General features: G+C 34.1%; 1 protein-coding gene across 3 annotated transcripts in view; it reads left to right on the top strand.

Moving 5' to 3' along the window:
• LOC111034411 overlaps positions 1-16,938 on the top strand; it is a 196,596-nt gene extending 179,658 nt beyond the window's left edge. For all 3 annotated transcript variants that reach the window (XM_022315633.1, XM_022315634.1, XM_022315635.1), the window contains one exon: positions 13,151-16,938. In XM_022315633.1, coding sequence (XP_022171325.1) covers positions 13,151-14,367 — 1,217 coding nt within the window. In that variant the 3' untranslated portion in view covers positions 14,368-16,938. The remainder of the gene's footprint in view (positions 1-13,150) is intronic.
• The last annotated feature ends 691 nt before the right edge of the window (positions 16,939-17,629 follow it).

The raw sequence follows: 17,629 nt of genomic DNA, 5'->3' as shown, positions 1-17,629 counted from the left end.
CAGTAGGTACATTTTATTCTGAATTTAATTAAAAATTAAAAGAAAATAACTATTTATGCACACAGTACAATTTTAATGTTGACATTCTCGATATAGGAACTGTAAATTATAATTGTTTATTTAGGTATTATGTTTTAATTTACTATTAAATATGTAACTTTTGATACGATTTATATGAGCAACAACGAAACGAAATTATATCTATCTAGAAAATATTTTACTAACGCAAAAAATAAAATACAAAACTGCAACTCGTACCTACACACAATAATATAATTATATCTATATCGCACTGTGATGATTGCAGTATGCAAACAATGATTAACTTCAAAACGAATTAATTAAACTTTTGTTTTCGCGAAACGTTAAAACGTGCAGCAATTTTTGTTTCCTTGTGTCTCTCCATTTCACTGCGGGTTCGCGTGTGTACTACTGAATAGTAAATATTATATGCATGGTGTCGGACATATGATAAGCGACCTAAAACGGAGCTAATTAGACTATACGTATATTAGAGTTAAATTTATGATGAGTCGGAATTGTTCGCTGCGAGGTGGGCAGCAAATCCCCAGCGTTGAATTATAATTAACACGCTCGATTTATGTATAATTTATATTTCAGCGCAGAGTTAGGTACACCCGAATTTATACGAATAAGGCTCGTAACGGTTTTACAGTTAGCGAATATATTGCCAATAATATAATTATGTTCTGTTGTAAGCGAATGGGACGTGTATGCTGATGATGATTCTGTTCGCGAAATGTACTAGAGAACTATATACGAACTAGTGACAGAAAAGTTACTGTAATATTATCACAATGCAACGTCCACAATAAAATATCAAGGCGGGAGAGTTAATGTTTTTTTTTCAACTCAGTCGAGTTAAGTTAACATGTATAAATGCGAAAAAGTTAATTTCATTTTTGGTTAACTCTATTGAGTTAAAGTGAAGGCAGATTATTTTAAACTTTTCATGAAGTTGAAAAAAGGTTATTTTGTTTAACACACGCTAGAGTATACTTTATGCAGTATTTCCATATTTTATTTAGAACCTATTTATTACTTTGGAGTATTCATTTCTAAAAAAACAACAATTGTTACCCATCTAATAAGTGAGTTTGAAAAAATGTTTAACTTTAATCAATTCATGGTAAGTAATTACTTTTTGACTTGAAAAAGAAATAAACAGAAATAGTGAAATGTAATACAACTAAAAACAAAATAAAATCAACTTAACTTACTTCTTAAAATGAAAAAATATTAGTTAATTTCACGTTCATTGAAAAATAAATTTAGTAATTTAAAGTAGTTAGGTTAATGAAAATCCACACACAACTAGTTTAACTTTAACTTTTTAAATTGTAACTGTTAATGCTCAGCATTACATAATATTATATTGGTGAGGTACATCGAACGTTTTTTTAATCTAACCACAATTTCGTTATCCAAATAAATAAATTATCCAATAAGTATATTACGTTAATTATAATGATTGTGCGGCGAGGGAATAACTACAGTGGTGGGGAGTGAAAAGGGCATTATAATTAATAAATATACAAAACCCATTCAGATCGAAATATTTTACGTAGATATAAAAATATCAAAATCAAATTCAAAACAATTTTAAAATCAAATGGCCAACAATAACTGGCATTAAAATACGTCATCCAAACTGCAGAAGTTAATCATAAACACGACCCGTGATTGGCGGAATCTTATTGGATCGAAAAGAATAAAACGAATCTAAATCGGACGACACGCCAGTACACCACAACAACATAATACGGTTTTCCAGTGTAAAAGAAAACTATTAGTGAAACCTGCCAAGTAACAAGACTGATATGGTTTGACACCTGTCTAATATTGCGGTGGAATGTCCCGGGCACAAAGAGCAGCCGCTCGATGAGTGCGAAATACCTCCCCCAACACCAAACACCTTAGATGTGGCGCATTAGGACCCGAGCAGTCAGAAAACGATAAAAACGTTATTTGCAAGAAAAACCAAATTAACCTATGAACCTACGTAGTGTAATAATTTAAAAGGAAAATATGTAAAAACTACTTAAATGAACAAACAACGCATTACCACTAAAATAGCATACACGAGGGCGAAGTTTATTTTGAATCGATGAAAAGTATTAATCGTTGGTGGACTCGCATTGGAATAAAAATATAATACGATAAATGCCGTCTGCGACATGATGGTACAATATATACGTACTTACCTATATCACAGCACACGCGTGTCGATCGTATAAATTATTTTCGCATATTTCATTCTTCTTGTCGTCTTATAACGAGTATCGCGACGACGACAAACGGAAACGGTTTCGACATAATAATATATTATATTATACGTGAATACAAAATGATTGTAAACACACGCTCTGCAGTGTGTGTGTGCTTATTGCGAAGTACAACATATAGATAATACATATAGTACACGTCGTGTGTTATTATAATGTAGCGATCGTACGATTTCCGATGAAATTTTTCTGTTCGGTTTGGAATAATTTTAAATCACGAGACGGAGACGGCGATGGTATGCGAAGTATACACGATAATAATAATAATAATGATAATAATAATAATATAATATAATATAATATATTTTCAGCATCGTGTCGCCGGGGGATGCACAATATAATGCTGCATTTATAGCTTAATACGCATTACGTATGTGTGTGATGAATCGAACGTCCTGTATGTATGGTATGATTGTATAGTGGTATAATATACAGGGCGATCATAATTTTTCGTAAACCGTGCAGAAAAAACGTCGTGAAGATTTTGTTTTACATCATCTGACAACCGCATGGAGTATTGCAACTTAAAAAAAACAACAATATTTCTAAGTGGTTATGGGAAGGTATTAATTATTATTGCTATGGACGGTTGTCGTTTGATTAAATAACACCTTGAAAATTTAATTACCGAATATGGTCGACAGTAAGTTTTAGATATCCACCTCTCCGCCATCACCGTTCAATCAAATAACTTCATTCGGGGACATACAAATTCCAACAACAACAAGATGCTAAATAAAATGGCACCAAAAAATGGACATCCTACTACACTAAACTTAATCAACATCAAACATAACACTGCCAATCGCGCATTCCATATCGAAATGCCCAGACGCTCGAATTCATCTCGACAAGACTCAGAATCGGACACTCTCAAATAACCTTCAGTTTCTTAATGTCCATAAAAAATATCGCTCAATAAGCACGGCCTACGGTGTCCAAGTCACCACGTGACACATTCTCACTGAAATTTAAAATTATTCAGAATAAGTAGACACAATCAATTGCTTAAATTTTATTTTGTACATCCGATGGCCGGCTACAACACGATTGCGCAAATTTTCCTTTTTTGACCCGACTAATTACACCACGAATGCGCAAAAAATTTGGAACATGATTGTGCCCCGATCCCTTTTTACCTGTTAAAATCACAACATCATTGCGCACCAAATGATATGTGTATATACTATAAATAATAATTTCTATACAACATAAAATAATGCATACAATATACATACAATATATACTTTTTATAACTTGCATATTATACATATTACATGCACTCAAATTATAAATTCACAAAATGCACTTTTTTAAATGAAAATATTTAGTATTATTAATTATATTAAAGTCAATATACTCAATATTATTTGTTTGTTGATATTATATTATTAATAGGTAATAAGTTTAAGTCATAGACCTAATAACTAGTTATATGGTTCAAGTGCGTGTATATGAAAATGTATTGAATGTGTACATTATTTTATGTTGTATATAAATTATTATACATAGTATATAGTATATACACATATCATTTGGTGCGCAATGGTGTTGTGATTTTAACAGGTAAAAAGGGATCGGGGCGCAATCGTGTTCCAAATTTTTTGCGTAATCGTGGTGTAATTAACCGGGTCAAAAAAGGAAAAATTGCGCAATCGTGTTACAGCGCCGATGGCCGATGTCGTCGAGGGTCAAAAAAAAAAAATTAGATATCGCGTGGTTCGCCCTGTATATACATTATTCACATCGTCGTGTTGTTATAACTGCGATGTGCGTTGTTCGGTGTAAACGTTAAGACCGATGACTGGGAACAGACAGACAGACAGACGCGACAGCCTCATCGTGGACCGCATAGATTTTATGGCACACGTCGTGTTCGACGCCGATTTTTTCTCTCATCGTGTTTTTATGTGTTTTCGTCCTTTTGTTGGGTTTTTGTAAAACGCCCCTACGGATAACGGAAGTCGTTAAATATTATCATCGTCGAAGCCCCAAATCGCGAGTGCGATGCACAATAATCGGACGGACCCGATTTTCTGCGGTAATAATGTTAATATAATGTGCACGGGCGTGCAATTTTACAAACTTTTTCCGACACAAAAATATTACTATTGTCACGCATACCTATGACCGCTATCGGTTTCGTCGATTTCTACAACGATCGCACGTGACATAATATTAATATAGCGATTTGTCGATGTCGATCATTACCCGCGTTCCACAGGCGTTTTAAACAACCATACATTATATTAATATTGTCGATACATGACGTTTCCCTTAGAAATCAAAATTGTTTTCACACGCAGACGACGAAACAATTTCACAAAAAGAATTGTCGAATAACGTGGTCACACGTAGTAAGTGTAGAGTATAGTAATTAGGGACGACTTAAATTTTATCAAACTCGAAGTCGAGCTTTGTTTTTCTCAAACTTTTTGACAGTTTTGAACTTTCTGACTTTAAAACCAAACAAAAACATATTCTGTTTTTTACGATAAAGCTCACACTGGAAAAAAAGGAAATAAAAATAGTATTCTAGGATATGGCTATTTATATTTAATACATTTCATTTGTGATGATACTTATAATAAAATATTATAGTACCGATTGGATTTTCTCGAAATGTTCGAACTCGAAGTATTCGATTCCGAGTATTAATTTCCGACGAACTTTGAGCTGTTCGAATTGCTCAAAGTTTGGGGTGTTTGAGTGTTCGGTAACTTTGAGAATTCATCCCTATTAATAATAATATGATGTTATAATAGTCTAACGTTTTCCACAACATTTCACTCGTGAAATCGCAAACGTCACGTGCTGTATTTGTCTCGTCAACTTTTCACGGTTCGCTATCGAAACATCAAATGCCAGTCACACATCATTTCGTTAAAATATATACAATTCGAAAATTATGTTCACATGTTCACGAAATCTATCGTTAATACACAAAATATACATACAGGGTGATTCACCACGCATGCCCACTGTTTTTTTCATTAACAATGAAGTTGTTCAAAATTTCGCTTTCGTAAATTTGACACATATACTTTATCATATTTTTGAACATTGGATATTATTTATTTTCACCATTTAAGGAGCACCATGTGGCGACACAACCACTCATGTTCATTTTAAATTATTCAGCAAGCAACCAATAATTTTTTCGAGAATATTGAAATCAAAATTTGAACAACTAGTTTCCGAGTTACTTAACATTATGTGTCAGGATAATAAGTTCGTGATAATAATTGAAAATATGGAAGCTATGATGATTTGAAAGTTATAATGATTAATATTGATCAATGCAGATGTTTTATAATCTTTTAAATTTATCTTAGTACAATAAATACTAGAAAAAATAAATTACATAATATTATTTATATTTTTGTTAAACCATTTTTAAGGAATTTAATATTATCCTTTGAAGTTACTCAAAAACTACTCATTCAAATATACCAAATAATATTAGGTACAATAATAATTCAATAAGAAAGGGGAGCTCTTACTTAAAAAACAGACGTTTGAAGCACTACATGAACCCACATAAGTGGTATACAAATTCTCGAATATTTTTTAACTATTGTCTTTAGATATATTTAAAAATTCCAAAAACCAGAGTTTGGATACTCGCATTATTAAGGGAATAATGATAGGAACATCATTCGAGACAGACTTAGGGAATCACTCGGTCTACGACACATACTAGCACACGTCTCATTACTCGGTGTTTGTGCATTGGAATTTAAGTACCAGCATAGAATAATATTATACAATATTTTCGCGATCGTTTCGTATTATTGTTATAACATAATAATTCTAATCGTTCCCGCTTGCCGTCGTTTACGGTGTCTACGAAAAACGTATATTGTGTTACGTTACGAGAACTCGGCAGTACCTTACAGATCGCATAATAATACACACATATTATCATAAATTGTGAACAGTTCGACATAATATTATAATACACTGGAGTGCGATCGAACGTTGTCACGAACGCGATTAACGTAGTTATATGTTACACTTCGGGTATTACATCGATCGGACGATTTCTGTTAACGGCTCGGCGAGACAGTGGCGTTCAATTTAACGTGATCGGACGAGGGGGCAATTTGGTTTTAAATTTCAGAGACTCCATATTATGATCATTAATCGTGTTTTGCAGTAGTTGTGGAATAAACGCAGTAGGTATGAGGTGTAAACTGCATCATCGACGTAGACAATACCAATAAAAACAATAATAATCAACAGTTACATCGTTCGTGCGAACATTACACAGTAAACGTTACATTTTTATGTCACCATTGTATTCTTTCACTTATTCCGGTCACTTATGGTAGTTATAAAATCGTACGGTACCACTTGAGAATGACGCGAGATACCGGGAAATGCACAGGTCGCAGTGGTGTAGCTAAATAGCCTATCCAATGCGCCGTGTGGTCATAATGTAGTTATTGAAATGTACAATGAACACGTCGTATTACGGGTTAGATATTATATTATTGTGCATTTGTGCCTATTACTATATGGTTGATAATTGAATAAATAATAAACATAATGTTTTCTGAAACATATACGACTATCACAGTTTTACAGTTCAACCAAATACCTGTTCACTGCAGTCGTTAAATTGCACCCATTACCTATCGATAGACTGCACGGCAAAAAAAAAAGTCCTGAAAAACGAAACATTCCTTGAACTTTTATCTCAGAATCTGAAATGCACCTGTTACATTTACACACGAAATGCAGAACATTCGGAAAAATCTGAAAACATCAACCCCGTTAATCTTCAACCCACGCGTGATACGTTGTAAATTATCACACTCTTCGAGTTACGGCAGTATTTATGTGTAGTAAAATTAAATCGATGAGGTTTGGATTGTATTTTTTTTTTTTTGCGTGCCAAGTCAAATTAATGAGTTTACCGTTTTTAATAAATACATAAACATATATGATAATTTAATTAGAGATGGGATTAAAAAATTGGTTTTGATTAAATAGTGAAACAAAATTAAAATCATAAAAAATATCAATTATTACTCAACCAACAATCTCATCTGAAATTTTTAAATTCCATTAACCGTGGTATGCGTATATATAACTATAAAATGTAATTGATCTTTACATGGCATTTTTATTTGAACAGTGAAAAAAATGCTGTGTAAACATTTTTTATTTACTTTTATGTATACTTCTTTTTTTTTTTAAATAAAACGTCTCTAAACGCATTCTCTAATTTTTACGAGTTACTTTTTTCTCTTACACTACGCTCAACGATAGCTTTTTATTGTTGATCATGTGATGAGTTTTATTTTTGCTTTTTACGATCAAACGACGTATAGAACGATTTCAGTGGTTGTCGAGACATCGCGTGCTCGCTCTGGTGATATAATAATATTATTGCAATCACAATATTGTACACCGATGGGGGTGGACTTCACGATACAGCGGTGTGACTATAATACCCGAGTCACAGCTCAGAAATCGGTAGACATTTTGTGGATCGGAGTCGGTTCCGACAGTAATCGTGCGGTGTTGATGAAATGGTTATACTGCTGCAGCAGTTTCTCCGAAAACTAAATAAATTGATACGATTTTGAAGGAGACGTATAAAAATACGATACAAGATTCGTTTCGAACCCGAGTCGACACTCGTAAGACTATCGTCTTATTTGTAATAATTATTTTTTTTGTAATATTGTATGTATACGACGGGCCGCCACCAAATCTATTATTTCATATGTGTAGGTGAGCATGTGTGTGTGCGTGTCGTACGTAGCTGAAGGTACCTCCTTTTGTATTATTATTTTTATTTTTATTTTAGTCATCATCGCCCGAGGGCGTCGTGTTATTATCACAAAACCGCACGCGGACTGAGATGTGCAATAATAATATTAATTGCTGATCCGTCGCCGTACGGGTTTTCATCAATAAATAATAATTATATTATAATTGTCCCTGGTATATGCGGGCAACGAGACCGTATTCAAACGTCATGTCCACACTCGGAGATAGTCGGTATCTGATCTTTGTTTTTTTTATTTTTATCTTTACCCACATTACGGCATTTCGGTGTGCCGGACGACTACAACTGAGGGTTTCAAATGTCCCGTCGGGTGTCACTCGTCGACGGTTTCTAGTAGGTCGGTATGTTTTAATAACAATAATAATAAAACCTAAAAAATAATATTAATAATATTGTGCTCCCTCCTACGCGAATCGAGTAAAAAGGTCTGTACGACATACCATAATACAATATTATTATATGTACAACAGCTATATATAATAATATATTATATAACAACGATAAGAACGTGTGTAGGCTGTATCGTCTTAATCTGTCGGTTAAAATGGTTAAATCCACTGCGAAATTCACTCAAAAAGTATACCCTCTGTCGATATGACTGTAATAACAGCATAACAACAACAGCAACAACAACAACAACAACAACAGAGACGACGACGGCATGGCGTAACGAATAGTAATATGACGTGAAGAAACGCCTAAAGTTTACATAACATTATACCGAGCAGTACAATATATACCTACCTAGTAAAATAATAAACTCGTCGGCGAGGGGTTAAAGTGTTTTTTGGGCTCGGAGAAACATTATAAAATAATAATTATGTTATAATAATGTAGCAAGCGAATCTTTTCTCCCGGGTCGTCCATGCGGGTTAAATTCAATTTTCAACAGTGTATTATTATTATTATTATTATTATTTTTATCGCATGCGATATTACAAGTACGCTGGTATAATAATAATAATATCATAATGCAATATCATCGTAACAGCGTGTGGCAATATCACAGAATAATCACGAAAACGTCGAGTCGCTCGATTACTGCATTTGTATGATAGACGACTTTTTTCCTCCAAAGCTGAACCGGGATCGCTCGAAAACAAAAAAAAATAAAACACGCACATGACTACACGTGTCTCATATATTACATTGCATGTACCACAATATGAATTATGGTGTTATAAGCCAGTAGCCTCACCAAGTATGACACTATAATATTCTACAGTGATACGATGACTATCATCGCTAAACGGTTTTGATTTTTGACGTTTGTGGTTATTATTTTTTTTTTTTTTTAGTAATATTTTGCGTAATAATTTCAATACACTAAATCATAATATAATATAATTTTTAAATTACAGATTTGGAATTAAAACCGTAGTAATTATTATTCCGATATGATAGATTTAAATGTTTTCGTATATACGTATATGATATTATGACCACGATTAGATAGTATAGTTGCGTGACGACACGAAAAAAGCGGCGATTGCAGTGTTTACATTTAAACTGACTGACTAATGCTGCTATCTAGTGATTATATGTGGAAGAAACGAGTTTTTACATATAACCACTAGACATGCAATAGTCTGAATGTCTCATGTGTCGTTATTAGTTTTTAAAATTTTTTTTTTATCAAGATTTCAAAAAATAATTATAAACTGGTATATATTATTATTATTTTTATTGTTAATTACGAAGGAACTAATTTTGACTGTTTTTTTTTACATTTTATTTGGTTTTTTTAATTTCGTGGTTTTTGGCATATTATGCGTATTTCCTCATACGCATTGTTAAAATGATGTACATAAATATCAGTCATAACTTGACTCTTGTGCTCTACACATCTCCATTTTAATATAAAATAAATATTTTGTAAAAATTCATCGATTGTATCATCAAATACATTGATGGAATCTGCATGTGTCTTAAGACCAGATTCTAACTCCTTAATATATACAAATATTGAACTTCAATATTAAACTAAATTTTTGTCAAATTCAAATAGCTTAATAAATAAATGTATAATAATATATTTATAAACTATTACTTTGTGGTCTACCCCGTCATTTATGATCGCGGTCAAAACCTTGTGAATTTATTGACCAATAGAGAACGCCGCCAAACAGTGAGATTCACCGTAAGCAATTACGTGGTTGATCTTGCCTATACATTTTCATCGTCGTCACACAACCATAATATTATCTTAATTCGTGATTATGACCATAATATGGCATATACCGAAAGGAACGATTTAAGAAAGAAAAAAATATGTTTCTAGCTAAATAACTCGGCTTCGCCCCTGTGCAGTTTCATTGTGTAACACTTTTTTTTAAATACTACAGGTAAAAATTGGGAATAACCATTCTTAATATTATAATTATCATAATAATAATTATTATTTATTTGATTACCTTGATTTATTAAAAATAGTTGTATGTATTTGGGTACTCTTCTAAAAATCTTTAAGCTACAATTTTACCTTAACTACCCGAAATATCAATGGAAACCATTTATATACAAAAAAATCCAATTTTTTTCGTGTAAATTAAAATAATTTTCCAAGGACTTCTTTAAAATGCACAATTTTGGAAAATCCTTTATTTCTTAGTGAGTCTCTAAATTATAAAACGGAACTACCTACTGACAAAATGTCATAGTACTCATAACTTTAGCGGTTTTGGTTAAGCGATGATGAATCAGTCAGCCAACATAAGTTATTTTATATTATATTTTATAGATTGCAAATAATATTAAATTTGAATGAGATAGTTAGTCGACTAACCGTTATTGTTCTGGTAATATACAGATAGATCCATATGTTTCAGTATCCATTCACGATTAAATGGCGACACGACCTAACCGACAGGAACGATTTCAGAAGAACAAAAATATATTTCTCGTTAATGTGTACTTACCAGTTTCAGTTGAAAGCATAAACGGGACATCACCGAACATGCAAATTTTGAAGATCGGAAATAACTAATAAACAAGAAAGTGGGATGAAAATAGTATAATGACAGGGGACAAAAATATAGTGTCGCGTAAGTGCAGGTTTAAAGCGTTCGCTAAATTAAAAAAACCACTAAAATCGCCGCAAATATTTCGTGCCTCTGACTCCCCGTATATCACACTGCAAAGCGGACGACAAGTGACTTTTAATAGTAGTATACACGTGCGTGCGTTACAAACGTTCTACAATAATTTTAATAAAATAATATAATTTTAATATAATTATATTATGGTCGTAAACGATGAGGGTATAAACGTTGAATATTTCGGAAAACAGATTTTCACGACAGCTCTTTGAACAAAAAAATTTAAAAAAAAAACAATGTGGTTTATATGTGCAATTATATTCCATATGTGCGTATGACATTTAAAAAAATCTTTTTACGAGTATAAACCACAATAGGTCGTGTTAAACTAATTTTTAATGCGTCAACAAAAGATTATTACATTATGAACACCTCTGAATGTGCGTTTTCACGTATATGTATATATATAACACCGTGAATCTTAAACTTCAAAATCGTAGAGCACATATTACCATTATTGGCCACTGAAAATTTAGAAATTTTAAGTTTCGTATAAATATTATCATCGGCATGGTCGTAATATAATTTTCGTGTTAGATCTTTCCAGTGAGTCGGCAGTGACTCGCTATTACCTACTACAATTTCTGTTATTATTTATACCTCCATCCAAAATATTTCCAATGGGTATTGTAATATTGAAAAATACGGCCTACTATAAGGCTGCGCTGTAACACCTCGATGTTTTTTTTTTATAAAATCAGAGACAAAATTTGCAATGACGTCAAATCACTGTAGTTGGGGGGACAGTTGTTAAATATAAGAACGTCGTGAAATACGCAAATCAATATGAATAAGTCATTCGAGAACTGCGCTCATGGCTTGTCCAGAAAAAATAGAATCAGGTTTTACTTCAGTTTTGGATTGTTAGTTATGAAGATCTAAAAATGTAAAGATAATCCCGACTTGTCGACAATAAAAATAAAAATTTTTTATTGTTTTACAGTGATGCATATTGAATTATAGAAACCTAATAATAATTAGTTAGTGTTAATTTCATTTTTCCGAAAGATCGGGTTTTGGGGAAACTGGGGTTTCTCAAAAGACTGATTGGCTTGAAGCAATTTAATTTTTTGAATACTGTTTAATTTCTCGTGAAAATATAATATTATTTGTGTTATCTTGTTGAGCCATTTGAATATTTTAATAGCGGTGCCAACTGCCGAAATATTTTAAACAGGCCAACATTTTTTTCATCGTAGTAACTAGGTACTTACATATAATTTATTCATTGACGCGTGTATGGGGTTATGGGGCTAAGGGTTGTACACTTTATAATTAATTAATGAATTAAAATTATTAATTATTAACTTCTTTCACCTTTTGCCTTTCGGATTTTGGTGTACATATAAATATATTTCAGGTACATTTAACCAATACAATAAACTCTATTATGTATATAATTAATCTAACAACAGGTTGCAAATTAAAAAACCGTCAAAATGTTAAAACATCTGTCTTCAATAAATTAGACAGAATATTAATATTGATAAATTATTCTCATATTGAAACTTGCCGAAGAATGTCTTCCATAAATCGAGAATCTATTTTCCTGATCTTAGTTATTCGTTATTACTGTTAATAATGACATTATACTACAATTATACACTGTACAAACTACGAACATAATTTTACTTCCTATAAAATGCTAAAAAAATAAAAACATTTTCTGGGAGGTTGGATATATTTATTTATTATTTGTCACGAATGCGCAATTGAATACATTTCCCGTTTAAATTTTCTTGCTGAAGCTTTAGAAAATTGCCTTAGGTATTCGTTAAAATTTTTAATTAAAATTTTTGCTTATATAAATCTTAGTTTATGTTGCAACTTGTATACTACATAGATGTGTATATTATCGTTAAAAGGTTCAGCCCTCAAAATCATAGTAAAAAATGAGATAAATAAATAAATAAATAATACATAATATGATGACTTGTTCGCAGGACTTATACTCGCTGCCGGCCTGTTCGTGTTCGCCTCCGTGCTCAACGACAGCTTCTCGCCAGTCGTTTATCAGTCGATGGACGGCGGCGACGGTGACGGGTTCGACGGTGAACTGCGGTCCGACTACGATTACCGGTACGGTTGGTCGTTCGTCGCGTGCAGCCTGGCGTTCCTGGCGTCCGAGGCGTCGGCCGTGTTCACCATCACGGCGTACTTCCGGCGGCTGGAGGACCGCGTCCAGTACACGGCCGTCGACCGGAAACCGTCGCTGGAAACTCCACCACCGACCTGCGGCGGCGACAGGACGTCGTCGGCCTGTTCAGCGGACGGGCTGGCCGATTCATCCGACGGCGCGTCTGGTGCCGCCAACGTCGCGGCCACTGAAACGACTTCGCGATCGGATCAGTCGTCGTCGGCCGCCGCCGCCACTTCCGGTCGCCATCAGTCGGCCCAGTGCGCGTCAAACGGCGGCGGTGGCGGGGCCGATCAGGCCGCGTCGTCGTCGTCGTCATCGTCACCGAGCGCCGTCGCGGCCGAGTCCTGCAGCAACGGCGTCACCAGCAAAACGCCGCCCGACATATGTCCACTGAAGGTCGGCTGCGACGGGCCTGCTCCAGCCGCTCCCGGCGCCACGGCCATCGGGCACCGGTTGCCTGCCGTCTCGGCGCCGTTCATCAGCGCCACGTTGAATCACCCTCACAAGTCACAGCATCAGCACCACAACCACCAGCAACAGCAACAGCAGCACCACCACCACCAGCAACAGCACACGCAGCACTATAGGCAGACGCTGGCCGTGGGGGGTAACGGTTCGTGTTACGAGGTGGACACCACCAAGCCTTGCACGTGCACGTCGGCCGCTACGCTGACCACCAAACGGTACGCGACCATCGCCGGCGTGGCCAGGCACAACGGTGGCAAACAGTACACGACAACGACGACGACCGCGTTGACGAACAACCACAACAACAACAACGGCGGCAGACGTTCGGCGGCCGGTCTGGCGGCCATCAAGGAATCGGCTGCCGCTCTGGCTGACCATCACCCGCTGCAGCACAACAGCGGCCACCATCACCGAAAACCCGAGCCTCCGACTAGGCGTCTCAAGGCGTCCGTCGGTGGTTACGTCGTACCACAGACGCCCATCGCCGCGCTTGAAGCACTGGACTGTCCGCCGGTCGCCGACCCGCGGCTCGTCGTGCCCAGTTCGGTATGACGAAATTGTCGCGTCGTCCTCGGACAGGACGAACATGCCGTCTGACGGCGACGCGACGTCCAACCGCTGTTCTTGCACGTACGCCCTCGCACTGGCCACGGCGAAACAGGAAGAACCAGAGAACATATACTATTGTCGTAAACGCCTCCCGCATGTGCTCCGACCAAAATATTATTATTACTATAATTATTATTATTATTATTATTATTGTCTAATAAAACATATTATATCCGGCTACCAACCAACACGTGTGTTCGTGTCCATGTTACTGTGAATTTCGTTACATCGGAATGCAATGGCTTAACCATTATTATGAAATTAGAGGTTGGGGGAGGGGGGGGGGGAGGATCGATTATAATTTAAACCAAGTACTAAGTTTTTTACAGGTTTTGTGTTTATATAAATAACATAAATAATACGTTTACTAAGGAAAAAAATATAAATGGAGAGGGGGGACCACACAAAAACCCCCAGGCCTCGCCAGTGTCGGAACGTAAAACGTTATCGGCCAGCTATTAACGTTATTCGCCTACAAAAAACTTGAGAATTATCGCGAATGCTTTGCAAACCCCTCTGATGAAATCATGATCAGACCCAGTGTGGTTTATTCGTTTATTTATTCGATGACTTACGGAACCTGATGAGGTGACATAATAATATGGCATTGCAGTTATATTTATAATGAGACAGGAGCGCAGTGTATAAGAAAAACTTTGGAAGTATGTGAAATCGCGAAAATAGAGAACATTAAATGTTGTGTTAAGTAGGTAATAAAGTATAGTGAGATTAACGAAAAACCAAAATAAATTATTAAGTCTGCAAAGCCCCTCCGGATGATACATCTTATCGAGGAGGCATTATTATACATATATATAGTGTCTTTTTGCGTTCAATAGATTTTCAGTCTTATCACATTCTCATCTTTCTCCGGGTACTTAAACTTAGTTATAAAGTCGGTCACGTCAATGGCTATTATATGAACGTAAATACTGAAAGAAATAACTGCTAACGATGAAAAACTGTTGGGTATAATTACAGAATATGTTCAATTTACAGGTAAAAAAATGTCAGTACCTAAGTTAACCGAGAAATTTTGAAAAAAAAATTTTGGGTGTAATTTTTATTCAATTTTCAAATAAAGTGTATTTATCAAATTTCTTATGACAGAACACTATCAGTGTTAACATTAAGTAAATGTATAGACAGATTTTAAGCTAAAATACAGTGTCCACATTTTGTATTGTTCTATGACTTTATAGTCGCATTGGCTACACTGGCTGACTAATTATGACTTATTCCGCTTGTAAAAACGTTTAAAATAAGCTAAGAGTCACTCATTTTTTTTCAATTGTAAACAAAAACTGTAAAATGTTCGTTGATTTACTTTTGCCCGTTAATTTTACCACCGGTTATATTAATTACTGGGCTCACATCTCTAGGCATAATATAATGGACGATCTGATCGAATTAGCATAATATGGTGGAAACAGTTGGAAACGAGGGAGGCAGCTGGGAAAAGTCGTGTTGAGGGTTAGCATTGCAATGACAAACGTTATGGCTGGCGTTGAAAAGTTATTTAATAACACTAAATGTCACAACAGTTCTTCTTGTAAAAACAAATAAATGATGTAACAATATAGTAATACTATACTTACCTACGATGTTTTAGATTTAAAAATACCTACGTCACGGTAATATTATTGCCCACATATTATTATGTACATTTGGTCAATAACTTTAATATTATCTGTTCTGTGTAACCATATAACTACCACCCATATAGTAATATGTATTTGGACAATAATTTTAATGACCGGCGAATAACGTTATATTCCGATTAACGTCATTATGTAAACATTCCGAATTGTCGAGTACTTTGTATCGTTCGTGTTAACATCGCTTTTGCTCGTCTCGCCTCTGGCATCCGTTTCCCCAGCTCATTTTTTTTTTGTTTTCCTGAGAAAATATTTTACTTAATGGCTTACTGCGCAGGTCACACGATATTGAAAAAGAAAACACTAAAATCTTTGTTTGCGTTGTATACCGGCACTCGAGTAAATATTATATAGGTAGGTATACAATTTATATATGATTCGTGCAGGCTGTATTTTTTACTTCAATATAAATCGAAATATACAACTTTATAATACTTGGTAAATTGGTCAAATTCAGTTTTATAATACGTGGTAAATTGGTCAAATTCAGTTTTATAATTACAAGGTGCTTATCAAAAAGCACGGTCTTTTTCAACCTTTCTGTTTTTATGAGAGTGTGCCAACGCTGGCTTTCTATTTTTTTTCGGTTTGGCTTTTACGTATACGTATCATATTATAATGTTAACATAGAAACGTATAATCCTTCAATAATTATAACTATATTATATTATATGAAGTAAATACATATTAAATAATACAATAGGTGTCGACTAATATCTAAAATAGACGATTGAATTAAATAAGACAAAATGACCTATGAATAAACCAATCAAAAAAAAAATAATTTTGACAGAATAATAATATTTCAAATGATAAATAACATGAAATAATAAAAATAATAAAAGCAATTTATTACAATATAACAACAATAATAATATACAAAAAAAATGAGTTCCGTCTTCAGAGCTAAAAGTAAAATATATGGCATACTGAAAAAAAAAAGGTCCACTACTGGTAAATTACTTGTAATCATTTTTAAAAAATAATTTTCATGTCTACCAAAATTGATTATTTTTACAATTTTAGATTTGTTTTTTGAAAAAACAAAAACTTGATATTACATACTATATTTTTGTACAGAAGAATTATTATCAATTCAGCACATTTAAATGGAGTTTTTTTTTTATATATTCGTATATTTAAGAGTTCAACAGACTCATATACAATTATGTATTTGCATCGATTTTTAAAATGGTTGTATGGCATCATTTTCACACCCTTCAACACACCATAGCTATTTACAGGTGGTCATTCGAAAATATTGTAAATAAATGTTGTAATTGTTCGAATGCATAAAAATAATGAATAATTGAATATATTATAAGTTATACATGTAATTTTAGAAAAATCTAAGACTATTATTTTTAGCGTTTGTAATATATTATACATTTTATGGTTTCTATAATAATTATTGTATATAAATGTATAATAATACCGTACCTATGATATGATTATATGTGTATTCTAACGAAAATTGTCTTGAAAACGATAACAATATTTGTTTTACAATTAAATGTGATTTTTATGCAAAATTGTGATTTTTTAAC

The sequence above is a fragment of the Myzus persicae genome, unplaced genomic scaffold, assembly GCF_001856785.1.
Source record: "Myzus persicae strain clone G006 unplaced genomic scaffold, MPER_G0061.0, whole genome shotgun sequence".
Lineage (NCBI taxonomy): Eukaryota > Metazoa > Arthropoda > Insecta > Hemiptera > Aphididae > Myzus > Myzus persicae.
This window is presented reverse-complemented; position numbering and strand designations above follow the sequence as displayed.